The following is a 21,922-nucleotide window of genomic DNA, read 5'->3' on the forward strand; positions in this document are numbered from 1 at the left end:
AAATCAAGAACAGTATTTCTTAGGCTTTTTATAAAACAACAAAACCAACCTAACCAAAATCCCAAACTAAAAGGTGCTTCACAGGAGTATATTAGGGTTTTCCGGAGAAACAGAACCAACAGATCTAAATGTATATATAGATCTATCATAAAGAATTGGCTCACGTGATTACGGAGGAGGCTGGCAAGTCCAAAATCTGCAGAGCTGATGTTCCTCCAGTTTGAGTTTGAAGGCCAAAAGCTGCCATAGAACCAGGAAGAGCCGATGTCACAGTTTGAAGGTCATCAGGCAGGATGAGCCGATGTTTCAGTTGGAAGGCAGAATTCTCTCTTACTTGGGGGAGGGTCAGCCCCCAAAGGGCTAAGTTTAGCTATAGCTTGAATGAATTCTCATGCTGTGGTGGCTTTCCTTCTTTTTCCTGTAACTTGTTGAGCTTGAGCCAGAGTCCTGCAGGATGGAACGTGTTCCCTTATCCTTTGAATCCCCGTGTGTGGCTTCTAGCCCACAGAGGTGCACAAATAGCAAGTCGCTGGTGTGTGGAAGCATGTGATTTGCCAGAGTGTGATGTGCTACACTGCTGGACTCCTTTAACATTTCACAATATTTGAATGTGGAACTTCATATACCAGTAGTGGCAACTGTTTGCTTTATTATCTCCTTTGTTATATATGCCCGACTCCCCAGATAGATAACCATGGTGTCCTGAAGTGAATACAGGAGATCTGGGTTTGACTTCTTCTTCTGCTACTTAAAGTAGTGTGTGTCCTTTCTGAGATTCAGTTTAATCATCTGTAAAATATAAAGACGTTTCCTCCAGAACTATTTTAATGATTAACTGTGACAGACTACATATATTCTTCTTAGGAAACTTATATGCAATGTGGGATCCTTCACTGGATCCTGGAATAGAAAAAGGACATCAGTGGTAAAACTGGTATAATCCAAATAAAGTCTGTAGTTTAGTTAATTGTATTGTACCCATGTTGATTTCTTAGTTTTGATAACTGTACTATAGTTATACAAGATCTTAACATTGGGGGATGCTAGGGGAAGGGAATATGGAAATTCTTTATACTATTTTTGCAACTTTTCTGTAAGTGTGAAATTATCTCAAAACAAAGAATTAAATAAATGAATAAGACAGTTGTAGTTACACTGTTGTCTTTTATTTGTTTACAAAGTGCCACATATCCTTGGAGCTCTTTCCACCAGTAGTACCACTGCCACCCTTCACACTGGGACTAGGCATCACAGTTTCAAATCTGTTCCACACATACCATCTCATGAAATCCTCAGCAATCCTGCAAGATAGTATTCCCATTTCACAGTTGATGAAACAGGCTCAGAGAGGGAAGGGGCTTGCCTGAGGCTGCCCAGATGCTCTTTCCCTTGCTTGTACAGTCACATCAGAAGCCAGTTGGTGAAAGAAAAACTCAGTCTGCTTAACAAAAATCACACACAAGCCAGTGATACTTTATTATACAAGGGAGTTGGCAAAGGACACATTCATTTTGTAAAAGAATCCCCACCTAAGATTCCCAGTGATCCATCTGGTGATACAATCAATTTAATAAAACAATAGCTGATATTTACCAACTGCTTGCAATGGGCCAGAGCCATGCAAATCCCACCACGAAAACAGGAATTTTCATTAGGACCCAGACTTAGAAAAGGCCCAGCTTCAAAGATTCTGACTTGCATAGGCTGAGGACTCCCATTTCCAGAATTTCAAAAACCTCCTTTCTTATCTAAGTGAGAGAAAAGAAAAAAAAGTTTAAGATCAAGAAAAGATGGTCTTGGTGAATAAATTCAACCAGTCTGGAGTCCCTGGTATTTATGCAGCTGTTATGGCCAGAATCAGGAAGAGCAAAACCTGCATTTTATTCAGAGTTGAAATATTTACGTAAGTAAAGGAAGCGGTACTATATAAGACATCAATTTCATTAAGATGTCCTTTTGTTTGTACAAAATTCAACATAAAATCTCACAGAAAAATCTTTTTCAAGATATTCAAAGTGTGCCTATAGACTATACACAATATTTTAATGCAGGATAACTGTTAATAATGACATCATCACAATAAAAATAAGTATGGGTTAAAATGTTTTTCTTGAATACTATTTCTCCCTCATTATTATAATTAGAAAACTAGTGATGGTTGTTTACTCAGGTTTAACATTATAACTGAAATAATCAAATATGACCTCATGTGCCTGACATCAAGTTGGTTAAACTAGTTTTAAAAAAACAGTCAGGGGGGCTTCCCTGGTGGTGCAGTGGTTAAGAATCTGCCTGCTGATGCAGGGACATGGGTTCGAGCCCTGGTCCGGGAAGATCCCACATGTTGTGGAGCAACTGGGCCCATGTGCCACAACTACTGAGCCTGCACTCTAGAGCCCGCGAGCCACAACTACTGAGCACTTGTGCCACAACTACTTTAGCCCGTGCGCCTAGAGCCTGTGCTCCACAAGAGAAGTCACCGCAATGAGAAGCCCACGCACCGCAACGAAGAGTAGCCCCTACTCGCCGCAACTAGAGAAAGCCCGCAGGCAGCAACGAAGACCCAACGCAGCCAAAAATAAATAAATTTATTAAAAAAAAACAACAACAACAGTTCAGGAGACTGTGTGTGTGTGTGTGTGTGTGTGTGTGTGCAGGGAAGTGAGAAAATGGTTTTTAGCTTAACTCGCCAGTCAATTATAATCAGGTTTGGTCATTCTGAGGATATAGTTTTATACAGTAAATTAATTCATTCAACATGTTTGGAGGAATGATTGCAAGCTTCTTTGATAGTTACTGCCGTGATTTATTTCTGGCTGGTGACTGGCAGCCATGTTTATTACTGCACAACCCTATTCTCTCCAATAGCTACTTCTAAGCATCAGGCTAGATTGAAAGATTAGTCAGATGATAACATGGTAGGTGGCAAATCAATTTTTCTTTCTTTGTTTTTTAAATTTAAATTTAATTTTTTTTGCGGTACGCGGGCCTCTCACTGTTGTGGCCTCTCCCGTTGCGGAGCACAGGCTCCGGACGCGCAGGCTCAGCGGCCATGGCTCACGGGCCTAGCTGCTCCGCGGCATGTGGGATCTTCCCGGACCGGGGCATGAACCCGTGTCCCCTGCATCGGCAGGCGGACTCTCAACCACTGCGCCACCAGGGAAGCCCTTTAATTATTTTTTAAAATCTATTTTTGGCTGCGTTGGGTCTTTGTTGCTGCATGTGGGCTTTCTCCAGTTGCGGCCAGCGCGGGTACTCTTCGTTGTGGTGCACAGGCTTCTCACTGCTGTGGCTTCTCTTGTTGTGGAGAATGGGCTCTAGGTGCGCGGGCTTCCATAGTTGCAGCATGCGAGCTCAGTAGTTGCAGCACGCGGGCCCTAGAGTGCGTGGGCTTCAGTAGTTGTGGTGCACGGGCTTAGTTGCTCCGCGGCATGTGAGATCTTCCCAGACCAGGGCTCGAACCCGTGTCCCCTGCACTGGCAGGCAGATTCTCAACCACTGTGCCACCAGGGAAGTCCCTCAATTTTTCACATTATGATGATAATGGATTACTTTCATAAATATATAATGAGCTAATGCTGTTCCTATTCAGTATTCAATCGGTTTTAATCCATTGAGACATCAAAAAAATTTCCCCACTCCCCAAAACCAAAATAGCCCTCTAATTTAAGTAAGTGGGTTTTTGGGTACGTGGAGATGAAGGCAATGAGGCAAGTTTGTGCTCCCCCACCTCCAAGTACCTATTTATAAGGATGAAAAGGCAAAGACGATTGTGTCTCTAAAACAAGGCACAGGGAAATACACCAAGTCCTCTAGATCTTCCTGTTTCTCAAAGATGCGGTATAGATGTGGTCCCCAGTGGGGCAGAGGCCACTGGTCATTTAATGAAGAAAAAAAGCTGATTCCTATAAAACACATGGAAAGGATACAGTTATGTGTAAAGGGTGAGATGGTCTCTATAATTGTAGTTACTTCAGAGTTAAAAGAAATAATTTCAAAGGCCAGAGTGTGCTGGTTCCCCATGTCAAAGACTTTACTGCTGTGTTTGAACTCAAGTTCAGATTGAAAAAAAAAAAAGATTAAAGGCAATTGCTGGATTGCTAGTTATATGGTACCTCGGGAATGTCCATCATCCTTCTCAACTTCTGATCTCTCCAATTCCAGTCAAAAACCAGAAACTTTAAGGGGTTCAAATTAAGGCCACCTGAAAGAGACAGGGAGAGAGTTGCTACATTAAAGAACTTATGACATAAGCTTATTAAAATGATTTTTTATTCCTCTGGTTGCTTTTTTGCCTCATTTGCTCTTTTTTCCCCCAGTAACTAATCTCTGCACGTTAAGTGCTGTCCCTGTCTGATGGAAAACAAATGCAGCACTCAGAGACTTACTCTCCTTACAATCTTATCACTGATTCTCAGCGAAGCAGGGAAGCTGCTCTTGCTAAGCTCGTGAAATGCTCAAGTTCTGGCAAAGAATCAATCCCAAGCCTCCATTTCATGAAGTCCCAGAGGGTAAAGTGTCATTCCCGACAGGGATTTGATAAGACGTATCCTTGCAATTTGGGATAGTGACCCTTCAGAGGAGTTGAGTACAACAGAGTCTGCGTGACTCTGAAGAGGTGAGTCGGCAGAAGGATGTGGACAGGGTTGGGAGGTTAATTTCAGGCAAAAAGGAAAGTTAAGATGAATGGGCTCTATTCAAAGCCTGCTATCCTTTGAGGAGACTGGTAAACCACTTAAGGACTCATTCCTGCTGTCTTCCTGTGTATCTAGAGACAATTATGAAGTGTGGGGCTGGAGGGGACCTCAGGGGTTGTCTGTTCCTCAGAGGTCTCAGAGTTGGGCAGTTAGTTTTTCCCATTCTACACGTTCTGCCCACTGCCCCAAGCTATCACACCTGGAAACATAATGAAGCCTTCTTTTATCCTTCAGCACTTCCCCTCAATATTGGCTATTTCAATAATTTCCCCTCTGCCCTAAAGACTTTTTCATGCTTCTTATAACTACGATGCCTCTTATTTAGAACTCTCTCTGTAAATTAAAAATGATGGAAATTAAGAAAGACAATGGGTTGATAGTGTTCCCTTAAAAATAATTGACTGCTGGGCTCCCCTGGTGGCGCAGTGGTTGAGAGTCCGCCTGCCGATGCAGGGGACACGGGTTCGTGCCCCGGTCCGGGAGGATCCCACATGCCACGCAGCGGCTAGGCCCGTGAGCCATGGCCGCTAAGCCTGCGCATCCGGAGCCTGTGCTCTGCAGCGGGAGAGGCCACAACAGTGAGAGGCCCACGTACCGCACAAAAACCCCAAAAAACAAAAACAAACAAACAAAAATAATTGACTGCTGATGGGACAGCAAACAGGTACAGCCTCTCTGGAAGGCAACTGGACATTATATAATAGGAGCTTTAAAATGCTTACTGTTTGATAAAATAATTCTCCTTCTCTGACATATCCCAATAAAACACCAGAAACTTAAGCATAGTTACTTATAAAGATGATCACTGTGTATTACTTATAATAGCAAAACAAATTAGAAACAACCCAAATATCCTACCATAATAGAATTGCTAAACACCAATATAACTTGGGGTCAATATCCAAAATATGTAAAGAACTCATACAACTCAAGGTCAAAAAACCAAATGATTTGGGGCCTCCCTGGTGGCACAGTGGTTGAGAGTCTGCCTGCCGATGCAGGGGACGTGGGTTCGTGCCCCAGTCCGGAAAGATCCCACATGCCGTGGAGCGGCTAGGCCCGTGAGCCATGGCCGCTGAGCCTGCGCGTCCGGAGCCTGTGCTCCGCAACAGAAGAGGCCATAACAGTGAGAGGCCCGCGTACCGCAAAAAACAAACCCCCCCCCCCAAACCCCAAATGATTTGATTTAAAAATGGGTGGAGGAACTGAATATACAGTTTTTCCAAAGGAGACATCCAAATGGCCAATAAGTACATGAAAAGGAGCTCAACATCACTAATCATCAGGGAAACACAAATCAAAACCACAATGAGTTATCACCTCATACCTGTTAGAATGACTGTTATCAAAAAGACAGGAAATAACAAGTACAGGCAAGGTTATAGAGAAAAAGGAACTTGTGTACTGCTGGTGGGATTGTAAATTTGTGCAGTCATTATGGAAAACAGTATAGAGGTTTCTCTAAAAATTAAAAATAGAACTACCCTATGATCCAGCAACTCCACTTCTGGGTATATATCCAAAGGAAATGAAATCACTGTCTTGAAAAGACATCTGTACCTCCCATGTTCACTGCTACATTACTTCCAAAAGCCAAGATTTGGAAACAACCTAAGTGTCCATTGACGAATATATAAAGAATATGTCACACACACACACACATGCACACACACACACACACAAACACAGCAATATTATTCAGCCATAAAAAAGAAGAAAATCCTGCCACTTGTGACAATGTGGAGGGACCTTGACAGCATTATACTAAGTGAAATAAGTCAGATAGAGAAAGACAAATACTGTATGATCTTACATATATGTGGAATCTAAAAAAAAACAAAAAACAAAAATGAACTCATAGGTACAGAGAACAGATTGGTGCTGGGTGCCAGAGGTAAGAGGTGGGAGAAATAGATGAAGGTGGTCCAAAGGTAAAAACTTCCAGTTATAAGATAAATAAGTGCTGGGGATGTAAAGTACAGCATGGTGAGTATAGTTAACAATGCTGTACTGTATATGTGAAAGTTGCTAAGACAGTAGATCCTAAAAGTTCTCATGACAAGAAAAAAAACTGTAACGATATGAAGTGACTGGTGTTAACTAAACGTACTGTAGTAATCACTTTACACATCACATATACCAAATCATGTTGTACACCTTGGCCAATACAATGTTATATGTCAATTATATCTCAACAAAACTGGAAAAAAACTCAATAGAATATTATGCAGCCATTAAAAATGAAAAATTAAAACTATTTCATGACAAGCAAAGTTCTCATGGGATATATTAAGTAGAGAAGACAGGTTATAAAGTTATGATATGCAATATGATCTCCATTTATAAAAAATATAGATAAATGCATAGAAAAAAGACTGAAAGGAAATATATTTAATATTAACTAACAAGACATTACCTCTAAAGTGACCTATTTTCTTTTCTGTACCTTTTTGCATTTTACAAGGGCTCTTATAATTAGAAAATCCCTTTCCTTATTAAATAAAACAATAGAATTCTGTCTGTAAGTGTACTGATCCCAAGGTTATGGAATATCTTTTGATGTTCGGAAACTCTCCTTAATATATCACATATATAAACATCTTAAGTCATAAACAGCTACATAAAATGAGTTATGTGCCATTTGTCTTGCTTTGTTATACTTTCAGTTTTTGGAGTGCTGGAATTGTTCTCTTTAAACACTTTGTATGTAGCCTAACATCTGTAGTCAATGAATATTAAACCATTCATCCAATCAGAATCAGAAGAGCTATTTTCATTAGTATTATAAATAAATCAACAGCTCCTTAAATGATTTTTCCACTCCTTAGATGAAATAAGCTTTCACAGTGAGTTTTCAAAACTCTGTAGAAATATAATTTCAACAGTCTGGGCAGCTTCGTTCTCTCTCTCTCTCTCTCTTTTAAATATTAAATATGGAGAAGAGTGGCCCTGTTGCCTGGGGGACCTGGCGACACATACAAAACATGTGGAATCCAGGAAGGGGAGAGGTGAGTCTTTGGCTAAGAGCTGTGGGAGAGGGAGGGCGCATCCCTGGCCTCCCAGCTGCCCAGCCAATCTCTCCCACCTCCGCGTCTCATGGATGGACTATGAGCACCTCTCACCTGCGCCTTCGCTTCCAATACCCTCCTAGGGCCACAAGACAAAAATCCAGCCAATCACTGTGCAAGGGCCTTCCTCCAAAATCTGACTTTCTTTCCAACTGAAGCACAGGCTACCACAGCCCACGAAGTCTCCAACCAAGAAAGGTGGTCTCTTTAATAAAAGTAATAACTAGTATTTGTTGAGTTCTTAAGGTGTAACACTAACTGTGTTTAGCTTTTTATTGGCATAACAATCCTTTGAGGTAGGTGCTATTACTATCTATGTCATTCAGATAAAGAAACAGTTTTAGAAAGGTTAAGAAACTTGCCAAGTCACAGAGCTGGTAAGCTGCTGGACCTGGGATTTGCATCCATAGATTTGAGTCTGTAATAGGGGCTCTTAACCTCAACATGTATTGACTACTTATTGTCTCCTTTGGATATACCCCATGTATCTGCCTGCCTGCTTTTGATTCAGCTGTTGTCCCATTCCTGAATGCTTTTCTCACATCTCCATACTTTAAAGTATATTAAAAAGATCCTATTTTAATCCTACCCATACTTCAAAGATCAGTTAAAGATCCTTTCCTCTGTAAAGACTTCCCTGCAGATTCAGCCACCATAACAATCTCTCCCTCATTTCAACTCCTGTAGGACTTAGAAGCACTTGTTCGGACCTTGGCATTTACTGCCTCATGTCGTCAGTCGCATCTTATGCACATTTATCTCTTCAATTGGATCAGGAGCTCCTGGAGGGGGAAAGGCTCTGGAACCAGGAAGGCCTAGAATGAGAGATCTTGGAAGGGGCTACATGACCCTCCAAGCTTCAGTTTTCTCTCATAAGAAATAAGAATACTAGCCTGCAAGGATGCTATGAGTACTAAATGAGATCTGTGAGGGTGTCTAGCACAGCACTGAGTACAAGTAGGAACTCAAAAAATATTTGTTTCCCTTCCTTGCCTGGGGCTACCAAGTTTGCTACTTCCTTGTAATTGCACAGACCTCTGCATATAGTGTTTTCACTTACCCAAGGTTTTCATCTGGAGAGAAACACTAGTATTTTTAGCTCTTGTTTGCTTCCTTTCAAACGATCATCTCTATACTGAGATATTATATTGATGAACACATTACTTTTAGATATGTAAAAATCCAGGAATAGCTCCAGGCAGTTATAAAATAAAGTTGTTAAACAAGTAATTTGGAAATGAGTATTTAAAATAAATCTTTAATCTGTCTGGCAGGTAAGGTAGAACATGTACTAAGATCATCAGCAGGTCAGCAGGTTTTTAGGCTACTGGCTTTGAGAAGGTCAACAAACTATAAAAACCCACTGGTGGGGCTTCCCTGGTGGTGCAGTGGTTGAGAGTCCGCCTGCCGATGCAGGGGACACGGGTTCGTGACCCGGTCCAGGAGGATCCCACATGCTGCGGAGCAGCTGGGCCCGAGAGCCATGGCCTCTGAGCCTGTGCTCCGCAATGGGAGAGGCCACAGCAGTGAGAGGCCCGCGTACCGCAAAAAAAAAAAAAAACAAACAAAACCCATTGGTGGATGATGTCTGGAACACTTTCAAGGTAAAGCACTAAAAGAGAAACACATTCGCAAGAAGTATTCTAGAGTGCTTGTATTTCATCCATAGAAACTGCATTTTTTGTTTCAACATATCTTCTATACCAGCCCTCAACTGGAATGGGAGTCTTGGGGAGCCGAGACTCAATTAAGTGAGAGGGAAATATTCAACACATTCAGCTATATAAATTCCAGAGGCTGCAAATCGGTAGAATAGATTGTGGACCCACTAAACTGCTTAAAGCAACTGGAATTTGAATGTATTTAGATGGGCATAAGTACCACAGTTTGCCACAGTCCTTATCATTCCCTATTGTACTACACCTGCTGGCTGGCTTTAGGGACTAAAGGCTAAGTTTCCAACTCCTGACTTAACACAGAGGTCTGATTTCACTACATCACACATGTGGTTTCCCAAACTCACATGGGTGTTAGGCAAACACTCAGCTCTGAGTAGGAGTATCACTACCTCTTTTCATACCTTGTTTAATGAGTTCTTTAATCCTCCCTGGAGTTCCTACACCCAGGTGTACCACACGCTTCTCCAGCAATTTTACCTGCTCCTGGACCTATTCCAAAATGGAAGAGAACAAAGAAAAGAAGAGTCATTGGAAAGTTCAATCATAGTCCAATTTAGAGCATTTAATCTAAAAGTTAAGAAAGTAAAAAAGCAAAAGGGGCTACTCTTGTTTAGGGTCAACTTCCAGGGCAAAGAAGGTTAACAGCAAGACAGAAGACCATCTCCCCGGAAAACTGGTTAAGTCTCCTAAGAGTCCAGGGCTCAAACCTCAGCTTCTGTATGGAAACCTCAGAGCACAGAGGAGTAGTGACTGTTGTGGGAGCAGAGGCAGGAAACACAAAGAAAATCGGAACGGTCGTTCAATATGTTACAAAAGGAAGGCACCAAAGAACATGCTTCCTAAGGAGATACGGAAAAGAGGCTGAAGTGAAACAACTGAGGTCTGGAAGTGGCCCTTAAGGATCACTTCCACCCCCGACTAGGAACCACAGGCCCTTGCTTACCTTTATGTGTTTTGCGAATAATTTCACGACTTTGCTGTCTCCTCTGAATGCAGTCATTGACCTGATGAAAAGCAATAGATTTACGCAGAAGAAAAATCACTCATTCAGGGCCATGTGACATCTTAAGTATTACACCATATTTATTCAAAATAATACGCACATTTATGTGTGTCTATATGTACATATGTATGTGGATAGATACGCACACACAAAATTCTGATTTTCAGGTTAGTCCATCTCTGGAATGAAAGTGGGGTGGCCTTTAATCAGGCATGCATCTGGGTTGGCTTCTAAGTCTCAGGCACACGGTTAACTTTACTTAGGTTTCCTTGATTATTGAAACATGTGGATTTGCCCTTCACTTGTGTTAAAATGAAAACCACAGTCCCAAAATGGTGTCACTCATGCTAAAAGCCCATGATACCGAAACCCAGATTTAATACTTCATCTAACTGCAGTTTCAACTTTTCTGAGAAACGTAATCTTAATCAACCAGTCTGGAATCTGTGGTCAAGCACCAGTAAGGTAATCTGTCCTGTGGGCCCTTTCCATACCAGAGAGGAATATAAAACCCTTGCCATTTCCTTCCCCCGCAAAAGAAGATGTCCTGGCCTAAAAAGCAGTCTTTCTTTTCTTTTGTTAATGGCTCCATTGCTCCACCCTTTTTCCTTTTTTTTCTGGCTGCGCTGTGCAGCATGTGGGATCTTCGTTTCTGACCAGGGATCGAACCTGTGCCCCCTACATAGGGAGTGCAGAGTCTTAACCACTGGACGGCCAGGGAAGTCCCTCCACCCTTTCTCCTATTAAAAACTTCCATTTTGCACAACCCCTCGGAGTGCCCTTCTAGTTGCTGGCTGGGTGCTGCCTGATTCATGAATCATTGAGTTAAGCCAATGTGATCTTCAAATTTACTTGGTTGAATTTTGTTTTTTAACACCTGTAATACAAAAGTTCTGTATTTTAGGTCCCTGGCAGAGAATTTATCTTCAAACTCTGCAGTATAGTTCTCATAAAAAATTTGTTTGTGAGAAATATCTTAGCAGTGATGTCAGCCTGTGCTCTACAGAGCCCAAGGGCATGTACGAAGGTCTGTGTGTGGCTGCCCTGCAGGGACAGGGATAAGCTAGCAGGGAGAAGCAGGACGGCTTATGTCCTTCATTCACAGCAGCCTCCCTACTTTTATGGACTTTGCAGAGTGAGCTTATCTGTAAAATCTTATATGTGGAAATGCTTCGGGTATAAATGGGTATAAAATGGGTATAAAAGAACAATCTTCTAGTTGATGTTTGGGAATAGAATATGGGAATACTGCTCGGAATATTACTTTCCTTTTTATATCCTTAATATGCTTGAGAAATATTACCAACCAGTAGGAATAAATGAATTTACAAAATAGTGACTCATGCTACACACGTTCTGTTGCACTCGAGTCTGTACTTACACATGAGCTTTCTCCATGGCGAAGTTAACTAAGAAGACAATTTAGGGGACATATTTAACATAACTCATGGTTCTCAAGAGAACAGATATTCTTACAAAAGTTAGAATTATTCAATATTAGCCTTTATGAATAGGGTTTGTTATGCCTGCTCAGAAATCACCTTCTGCAAATCACCTAACCTTGAAATGGATCATAATATTACGGAAGACATAAAGAAACACTGAGAATTGGCAAATGAAGTACGACAACATAGTCCTTCTATGCCCATCAGAAAGGCATTTATGTACGGTAAAAACTCAAATCAATGTGACAACTTGTTTTTAAGAGGCCACCTCCAGGCCAACTTCTTTGCCATTAGTGTTTGAATCTGAAATGAGTTCTGTGGGTAGTCTTTAAAACACTGAAATGTCAATGTAAATTCTTATGATTTCAGAACCAGCAAGTACGGCTGCCCAGAAAGAGTTGGAGTCTTGAAGATCACTTATGTTTGGAGCAGAAATAGTTAAAAGAAACACTTTCGTTTTACTGAAAGGGTGTGTGATACAATTTAACGCGTGTGCCTAGCAGAAAGGCTCTGAAGGACGATTAACAAAGCTTAAAAAACTACTTTTCTAAATTCATGGTCAGATTAGCTCATTTAGAAAAATAGATGCTAAATAACTACCGAGAGTCTACTTTGCACATTAATCTATTTGATCAAGTTCCTTTTTCTTTAGGACTTGGATTTTCCTGTTTTGTCTCTGGTCAAAGCCCAGTGCAGAGCCTGGCCTTGGGAGAGGGTGAGTCCCAGGAAATCCCATATTACTCTGACAGCTCTTCTCTGAAAGCTGAACGCTACTACAGATCCAGTGGAAGCCTTTTTGTTTATTCTACAAAAGCTACAGTAAATGAAAAGGTATGTGAAGGCACTTAGTAAAGCACCGACAAACTGTCTTTAAAACATAATTTTTACATATAAATTTTTGGTCCACTTGGCATTTATCTCGGTATAAGGAGTGAGATATGGAACCCAGCTTAATTTTTTTCGATGGCTACCCAGTTGTTCCAATACCAATTATTAAATAATCCATCTTTCCCTACTGATTTTTCACTTTTGCCATATCCTGTACTTTCATATGCATATGGGCCTATCTCTGAACTTCCAGTTCTGTTCCACTGTTCTGATCTGTCACACACGTGCCAGTTCCATACTCTTAATTATTGAGACTTTGTAATAGGTTTTTTTTTTTAAAAAATCTGATAGATATTATAGGCATAGTATCCTCACTAGCATTCTTTTTTAGAATTTCGCCAGCTATTTTTTCTTCTGTATTTTCTCATATGAACGTAGAACTAGTTTATCTAGTTTAAAAAACAATTCTATAGGAGTTTCATTGGGAATCTGTGAAATTTGTAGATTATTCTAGGTAAAACAGACATCTTTACGTTGAATCTTCCTATTCAACACTATGGTACTCCTTTCTGTTTAAGATCTGCTGCATCCCTTATGCAATATTTTCTTCATCTAAATTTTGGCTAGTTTTTTCCTTGGTGTTCTATTTTTTCTTGTTACTATTTTAAATTAGATCTTTTCTTTCATTTATTTCTCCAACTGGTTATTGCTTGTATGATCTCCCTGCTTTACCCTTGTGTGTTCTCCACACAGCAGCCAAAGTGATCCTTTAGAATGATTATTCAGATCATGTGTCTTCTCTGCTCAAAATCCTCCAATGGCACTCCATGTCAGGGCCTTTTGTACCTATGTCCCCTCTGCCTGGAACACTTTTCTTCCGGATATCTGCTTGGCGTTCTCATTCACTTTGTTTAAGTCTCTGCTCATAGGTCAATCTCCTAAGAGGCTTTCTGTGACTATCCTTTTAAAAGTAGCCCCCATCTTTTTCTATCCATTTGCCATGCTTTATTTTTTTTCCTACATAACTTAACACTACTTGACATTATAATGCATATTTATTTGTTTATTGTCTGCCTCCCTTACTGGAAAGTAGGTTCCATGAGCGAGGGGACTCTGTATATTTTATTCATTGCTGCTCTCCAGCATATAGAACTTGTCAGCTCGGCACATATCAGTTACTCAGAAAACAGTTACGAAATGGAACAGGTGAAGCTTCCAACCTAATGAGCTCCAGGGCTCGGATGGCAGAGCCACAGATAATCAGCATCAGGACCGATTTCTTCTCACAGTGGTTTTTCCGAAGTTTCACCCATTTAGGGCAGACTGAAAAAAGACCATGAGAAAAATATTACCCTAAATATAGCAAAATAAAGCCTCCAAAGTTGAACATCCCCCAATTACTTCTTTGTTATTGCTTAAGTAAAATAAAATATGAGCACTGTTTAGATTCTATTCTCTGGTTATTCTAGATATTAAACAAAAATGAAATATCATTAACTTACACCACAAAACATATAATATGCCAAGTAGCTAAATGTGACCACTTTTAGAACTAAGTTTGTACAAAAATAAAAGAAAAGGAAAATTTAAAAAGTTTGTAATAATACAACATTTTCTATTTTTTAATTTATGTTTGTTGCCTAAAGGCAGTGTTGACTAAACGGGAAAAGAACTGATTTAAAAATACTACATTTGCGGGCTTCCCTGGTGGCGCAGTGGTTGAGAATCTGCCTGCCGATGCAGGAGACAGGGGCTCGTGCCCCAATCCGGGAAGATCCCCACATGCCGCAGAGAGGCTGGGCCCATGAGCCATGGCCGCTGAGCCTGCGCATCTGGAGCCTGTGCTCTGCAACGGGAGAGGCCACAACAGTGAGAGGCCCGTGTACCGCAAAAAAAAAATAGATAAATAAAATAAAAATGCTACATTTTAGGGACTTCCCTGGTGTTACAGTGGTTAAAAATCCGCCTGTCAATGCAGGGGACACAGGTTCGAGTCCTGGTTCGGGAAGATCCCACATGCCACGGAGCAACTAAGCCCGTGCGCCACAACTACAGAGCCTGCTCTCTAGAGTCCGCGAGTCACAACTACTGGGCTCACGTGCCACAACTATTGAAGCCCACGCGCCCAGAGCCCGTGCTCTGCAACAAAGAGAAGCCATCACAATGAGAAGCCCGCGCACCGCAAGGAAGAGTAGCCCCCGCTCACGGCAGCTAGAGAAAGCGTGAGTGCAGCAACAAAGACCCAACGCAGCCAAAAATAAATAAATAAATAAATAATGCTTCATTTTAAAGGGACACTCAGCATAAGATATAAAATGGAAATGATATTAAAATAGCAAACATTTATTAAACACTGACACTGTGCTATGCACTTTACATAACTTTTTTAGTTCTCATAATCCATTGAGATTGATTCCATTATTACCTACATTTACATTTGCTGAATTTGAGGCTAAGAAAGGTTTATGAACTCAAGCTGAGTGTCATCAGAATTGGTTAGAATTTGAAAAAGGAACGTTAAATCACCATGTCTAAACTATTTCATTGTTGGTCACAATAAATGACTACCTAGCATGAATAATCTAGTTATTACTGCCTACATTCAATCGAAAAGATCAAATTAGATTGTCTGTGCAATAGCCATGGTCTGAATTCTGAACATGGGAACAGAATTTCAGAACCTCAGAGATGGGTTCAAGATCACATAGTCCAACTTCCTTGTCTTTCAGATAACAAAATAGAGTCCTGGAGGAGTCCTCAGTGACTTGTGCCAAGTCAAATAGCAAATTGATGGGGTACCTGCAACTAGAACACTGAGAATTCTCTGGATTCCAGGAGCAATACTTCTAATGTGTTGTAAAACAAAAACAAGACCAAAACCCAAATCCCCAATACCAGAGAGAAACAAGAATAAATTTAAATAAATAAAAATTAATATCAAGATGGACCTAAAAAACCTTCATTTAAAATCCATTTAAGATGGAAACTTGATTTTAAATGAAGTTTTAAAAGTTTTTATTTTAAAGAGATACATCTAATGTTTTAATGGAAATAATAAAACTTGATGAATAATTTTTTAAAAAATGAGTTTACTTACTTTCTTTTAGATATGATGAAAGACTGTGAGTCAAATCATTGGCCTTGAGGAAGCAGGAGTCTAGAAATACGAGAAACATGCTTTGTAGAGGATTTCGCAAACACATACTCAAAATAGATTACATGTGAATGGTGTATTCTTGAATAGGTTGTACAACATTAATGAATTGGGGACTCATATATTTTAAAGTTGTCTAGCATTTAAAACAACAGCAGCAGCAACAATAAGTAAACTTTAAACTGTCCATCATTTCTTAGAGTAGTGAAACAGAAGCTTGTATCATTCAATGGACTAATGAAGCATCTTTATTTTCAAATCCATGGAATAGGCAATATACAAAGGCAAAGCTGAAATAGCTAACAAATCTATGTGGAGATGCTCAAACTCGTCATCACAGAAATGCAAATTAATACAAAATGAGATAACACTTTGCACACACTTTAGAATGGCAACTATTAGAAAGATGTATATACCAAGTGTTGCTGAGAATGTAGGATGATGGAAACTCTTTGTGAACTGTAGGTAGAGGTGTAAAGTGGTATCGCTATCGTGGATGGTAGTAAAATTAAGGTGTTTATACCCTATGACCCCAGGATTACATTCCTGAGTAAATAATGGAAAGAAATTCTTGTGTAGTCTGTAAAGAGACATACTCAAGTATATTCATACTAGCATTATTTGTAATATTGGGGAACTAGAAGCAACCTAAAGGTCCATATCGGAGAAAATGGATGAGCAACATGTGGTCGATGAAATCATTGGAATACTATGTAGCATTTTAGAAGCAATGAAGTAGATGTACTTAAAGCTATACAGGTATCTTGAAAAAGTGCTAAGTGAGGAAAGAAACAGAATGAGAGGTTCAGCACAACATCATTTAAATAAATTGTAAAATGTATCCACACCCAACAATATGATATATTTTAAAAGAACATATGCATATTTAAAAAGGTATAGTAACATTATGCCTATGGAGAAAGGAATTTGGAGTGTGGATGGGGAAAAGCGGGAATAATGCATTAAAATAGAACATTAACATAACACAGCACAACAACATAATGAAAGAATGGAACGGGCTACAATAAAACATAGGAGCCTTGCTCAACCAACAATGATCATGGGCTAGCAATTATGTAGTATTATTAACTCTGTACCTGAGATGTATAAAAAAGCAACATAATGTTTAGCATCCTAATTCATTATAGCAGAAGAAGTCTGTCTATAAACATAGCAGTGTGTTAGGGAGTAAACTATTACTAAATTAAATGAAACTTATGCTGTGCCCCAGCATATATAACTCACAATATGTGAGTAACCAACTTCAAAGATGTTGCCCCCTATACGGTTGTTGAGCCTTTGATGGTCTTTAAAAATGTAATCTCCGAAGCCTGGATATGACCAGACTCACCTGGAGAACTTTACAAAAAATACAGATTCCTGGAATGGACTCCCCTTTGCTCAATGAGTCAGAATTCCTTGGGGCTGGGCCTGGGAATTTGCTTTTTAAGTTCCTGGGTGATTCAGTTGCGGCTAGCTTACAGGCATTTAGCACTGATCTAAACCACACTGCAGCTCTCAGGAGGACAGCTGAGTTAGCTCTAAGTGATTCCTGACTCAAAACTCTAATTAAGTTCCCATGTGTATGACATTAACAATGTACATGCACAGTATTAATTGAAAAGACATGTTGCTGCCCTACAGACACAAACAACTTCAAACCACAACCAAGTTAGACACTCAGCAAACTAAATAGGAACAATATTTTATTACTTATATCCATCTTGTATTTATGCCCCTTCCTGAGACTGTTCCAGATAGCCCATGGCGTGCCCCTCCTCTCAAATAACAGAGACCTCCTCTGTGTCCTTGGTCCTGACAGTGTAGTGATGGGTGTTTTCTCTAAAACCTTCCTATGATGCCTTTGTTCACTGTGGCTCAGAATGGCCTAATTTCTTAACTGAAAATGAAAACCTGTTCCTTTTGGCTATAGCAGTATTTTTAACATATTTTAAACATTTTCCCCTCAGCCAACCATGACCACACATTCTTGCCTAACTATATTACTGCACTCTAATGATGATATAATATAATGTAAACTCAGTATGGAACTCAAATGACTCCTTAAAGGCTTTTTCTTCTGACTTTTGACTAGCAAATTACAATGTTCCATGAGGTTACAGAGTAGCAGTGGTCCCATTATCTTACAAGTCCTTATTCAGGTGAAGGTAAACTCTAACAAAGAACTAAAAGGGAAAATTGACCACTGAGTCAGAGTAAAATCAAACTTCAGTTAAACATTGAAGGGGCTTTGTTATAATACCTGGTTCCTGAGGATAGAAGAGCCAGGACCTAGCTCTCCTCCTGAGGAGCTGCTGTGCTGAGAAGAGTGGTTTCTAACTGCTGTTGGGCTTTCTGATCTCAGTACGTAGAAAACTCCAGAACTCGCTCATGTGGAAATGAGTTCCTTCAATTCCCTAAAGAGTATTCCTTTTGGAAAAGGAACAGACAGGGGTACTGATGTCTCCAACCTAACGTGCATTTAAAACACACACACACACACACACACACACATACACATCATTTTATGAAAGAATTATAAAACTTCAGGGTATGGGATGTTTTTCAGCTTCTCAAGCCTCTAGAAAGCATAAAGTTGTAATGGAGAAAGGAAATCAAGCTACCCTTGACTTTTTCCAAAAGCAGTGTTAGATATCTCTAGTAGTCTATATATAGAGAGCTCATCTGAAGCAGTGGTGCCCAAACCCTCTGCGGTTTGATTTTATGACATCTTTTCTTCAATCTCTGTGCAAAAGAGTTACAGGTTATACCATTATTTTGAAATTAATTAAAATTGGTTTTTAAAATAATTTTCCAATATCTTTTAACTTAATTATACATATCTAAGGCAGTAGATCTCAAATGATAATAGGCTTAAGAATCACACAGGGCTTCCCTGGTGGCGCAGTGGTTGAGGGTCCGCCTGCCAATGCAGGGGACATGGGTTCGTGCCCCGGTCTGGGAAGATCCCACATGCCGCGGAGCGACTGGGCCCATGAGTCATGGCCGCTGGGCCTGCGCGTCCGGAGCCTGCGCTCTGCGGCGGGAGAGGCCACAGCAGTGAGAGGCCCATGTACGGCAAAAAAAAAAAGAAAAGAATCACACAGGGTGAGGTGTCAGCCTTGCTAAACATGCAGAATTTTGTCCCTATCTTTAGATGGTTTACTTGAAAAAAGTCTTGACTGGGACCCAAAATACTACCCTAAAAGCAAAACCATGACTAGATATCCATGATAAGGGCAACAACAAAACTAAGATGCTATTAAAGCTAAAGTTTTTATCTATAAAGGATGAGTAAATTAATTATGTATACTTTTGAATGTGTGCTTTATCTTTTTTAAATTTAACTTCTATCCTCATTAAAATTCTTATTCATTGAAGAATCTGTCCAAAAAAATGTACACCCAATACCTTTTGAATAAAAATTACAAATCCTTCTATTAGACTGAACGAATACCAGTTAGCATCTGAATGAAGAAATCATCCAACAGTTAAAACTATTAGGTTGAGGAAAGGAGTACTAGCACGTGGAAATATATTAATTAGAAGGAATAACAACAAGGAAGCCTGGCTGTACCTGGTAGGGTTAGTTCTTCTAATTCAATCACTGAGCGGTTGCTGCTATAATAGTCTTTCATCAGCTTATGTAGGTCTTCAGGTGTCCCTGGTTTTGGCTCTGATTTTGCAAGAACATCAGTAATTTTCTTCTGATGAGAAAGAAGTAAAAATGGGAAGACAGATTTTAGGATGGCATTTGGCTTAGGATAGGTTGATTCCTCTGGCATTTAAACTGTAAGTAGGTTCTGTGATAGCCAAGGGTGAATGGGAGTTCTAATAAACACACTTGAGAAAACTTAAAAGATACTTCTTGGACATAACTACTGCTTTGAAAAATGAATGGATGATCTAAAAGACTCCTTGTAACTCTTGGTCTCTGCTAGGAGAACTAAAAATTTTGCAGGAGTCTATAATAGGTTACTATATTCTGTTAAAAGTCAATAAATCTTGTTGCTTGTGGAAACCTCCTTTTAAGCCTCAGAAAATGTGTATTCCTGGGAGAGTAGAATTTTGAGAATTCCTTGTGTAACCTGGTTCTTAAGGCACTGAGTCTCAGTTTGGATTTCTGGCATTAAAGTAAGAGTTGCAGGACTCATCTCAGCAAAGGAGGACACTAAATAGGGGCACTTGAGACCCTCAATTCTCAAGTCTTGGGAGAGACCTCTTGAATTGGCCCTATGGAAAGCAGAACAGGATACTTTACAACATCTATTTTGATTTGGACTTATCTGTGTAGCATTTACTGAATGTCTGCAATGTACTAGGAATGCACAATTGTTCATTTAACTTTCATCATAAACTTCCCTTCTTATTTCTTCCTAGTATTTCACCAAAAATCCAGAAAGAGCCCTTCCTTGCCTTCTACCCCAGCTTTTCCCCCCTCCTTCCATACTATCTTCCTTTTCATACCACTGCCAAGAACGGTCAAAGTTATGTCAAATGAATTAACTTTAAAAGAACACGTCATCCGTGGGCACATTTTAGCATGACCTCAGCCAAGGCTAAACTAGCTAGCTGGAGTTCTGACCTTGAACCCCAAGAACTTAACACTCCTGAAGGCCATTAGTGTCAAACTATCAAAGAGAAGTTAAAAGTCGTTTCTTTAAGGACGTGCCAAAACTCAGCCAATTTGGCATTTCCCATCCTCCTATTTGGCCATGTGCAGGCAAGGAAAACATATGCACACACACTCTGTTTTCTAAAAGCTTGCTGTTAAGTAATTGGTTTGAGTCCATCTTGTTTCCTCTAATCCCAATCGCATTTCCTCTGCTAACTACATCAGTAGACCTTTCTTGGCAGGGAGAGAATTACATTACTGTTTTGACAACTGTGGTGGAAGGTCAAAGCTAACCACACTTTCGGGCTTCCCTGGTGGTGCAGTGGTTAAGAATCCACCTGCCAATGCAGGGGACACAGGTTCAAACCCTGGTCCACGAAGATCCCACATGCCACGGAGCAACTAAGCCCGTGTGCCACAACTACTGAGCCTGTGCTCTAGAGCCCACGTGCCACAAATACCGAAGCCTGGGTGCCTACAGCCCGTGCTCGAAAGCCCACGCACAGCAATGAACACCGAACGCAGCCAAAAATAAATAAATTAATTAAATAAATTTATTAAAAAAAAGCTAACCACACTTTGTTCAAGGCTGAGCCATAAGAAAGTTTGTATAGGAGCAACAGAGTTTTCCGTATGTTCACAGGCAAGTCTTAAAACGCAAGGGGAGCCTTTTGCTTTAAATTATCGTTTGAAATTAGAGTCAGAAATGCCTTATACTTACACTATTTCATCTGCTTATTATTTTCTTTTTATTAATACTTTAAGACATAAGGCTTTTAAAAAATGAAATGGGTAAGAAAAGAAGGTTGGTAAATTTCTTTTCTTGGACAGAGCCAGAGGGGCCAGAGGCCAGGAGAGCTCTGGGCCCCTTTTAGAATTAGAAATCCCTGTCTGACTTCTAACCACAGTGAAAACACAGGGTGGGTAACAAAGATGTTTGGTATCCACAAGACTGAAATAGGAATTAGAAGAATTTATTTTTAGCTCCAACAGAAACACTTATTACTAGTGACCTTAGGAAAGTCACCAAACCTCAATGAATTTTACAATTTTTGCATATCTAAAGTGGGGATTACAATAATTGCCTCATCAAAGTACACTATATAACAATGTGATAGAAACCATGTGGGGCTGTACCATTGTAAAAAATTATTAATATTACCTTTTTCCTCTTCCTGGTCTTGGTGGCATCTTCATTTGTTTCCTTTGGTTGTATCAAGAAACATTCTTTAGGCTATAAAGAAATGTAAATGAGAAAACTTTCATCTTAGCATGATGAGGTGTCAACTAATGGTATGAATCCCAAAGTATCAATATCTACTGTCATGCATGTATTCTTCAGAGTATCTTAGACAAAGAAATGTTGGAAAATCCACTGAAGGCTATTATGCAGGGGCCAAGCTGAGAGAATTTGTAAAAGTGAGAAAGTGCAG

At 40.0% G+C, this 21,922-nt stretch overlaps 1 protein-coding gene across 3 annotated transcripts in view; it reads right to left on the bottom strand.

Moving 5' to 3' along the window:
* Positions 1 to 1,188: 1,188 nt before the first annotated feature.
* CMSS1 (cms1 ribosomal small subunit homolog) overlaps positions 1,189 to 21,922 on the bottom strand; it is a 383,342-nt gene continuing 362,608 nt past the window's right edge. For all 3 annotated transcript variants that reach the window (XM_082654404.1, XM_082654405.1, XM_082654406.1), the window contains exons 3-10: positions 21,652 to 21,723; positions 19,452 to 19,581; positions 15,818 to 15,877; positions 13,941 to 14,043; positions 10,388 to 10,448; positions 9,846 to 9,933; positions 4,116 to 4,204; positions 1,189 to 1,748 (exon numbers count right to left, since the gene is read on the bottom strand). In XM_082654404.1, coding sequence (XP_082510530.1) covers positions 1,665 to 1,748; positions 4,116 to 4,204; positions 9,846 to 9,933; positions 10,388 to 10,448; positions 13,941 to 14,043; positions 15,818 to 15,877; positions 19,452 to 19,581; positions 21,652 to 21,723 — 687 coding nt within the window. In that variant the 3' untranslated portion in view covers positions 1,189 to 1,664. The remainder of the gene's footprint in view (positions 1,749 to 4,115; positions 4,205 to 9,845; positions 9,934 to 10,387; positions 10,449 to 13,940; positions 14,044 to 15,817; positions 15,878 to 19,451; positions 19,582 to 21,651; positions 21,724 to 21,922) is intronic.

This window comes from Grampus griseus (genome assembly GCF_964374135.1).
Source record: "Grampus griseus genome assembly, chromosome: 5".
Classification (NCBI taxonomy): Eukaryota; Metazoa; Chordata; class Mammalia; order Artiodactyla; family Delphinidae; genus Grampus; species Grampus griseus.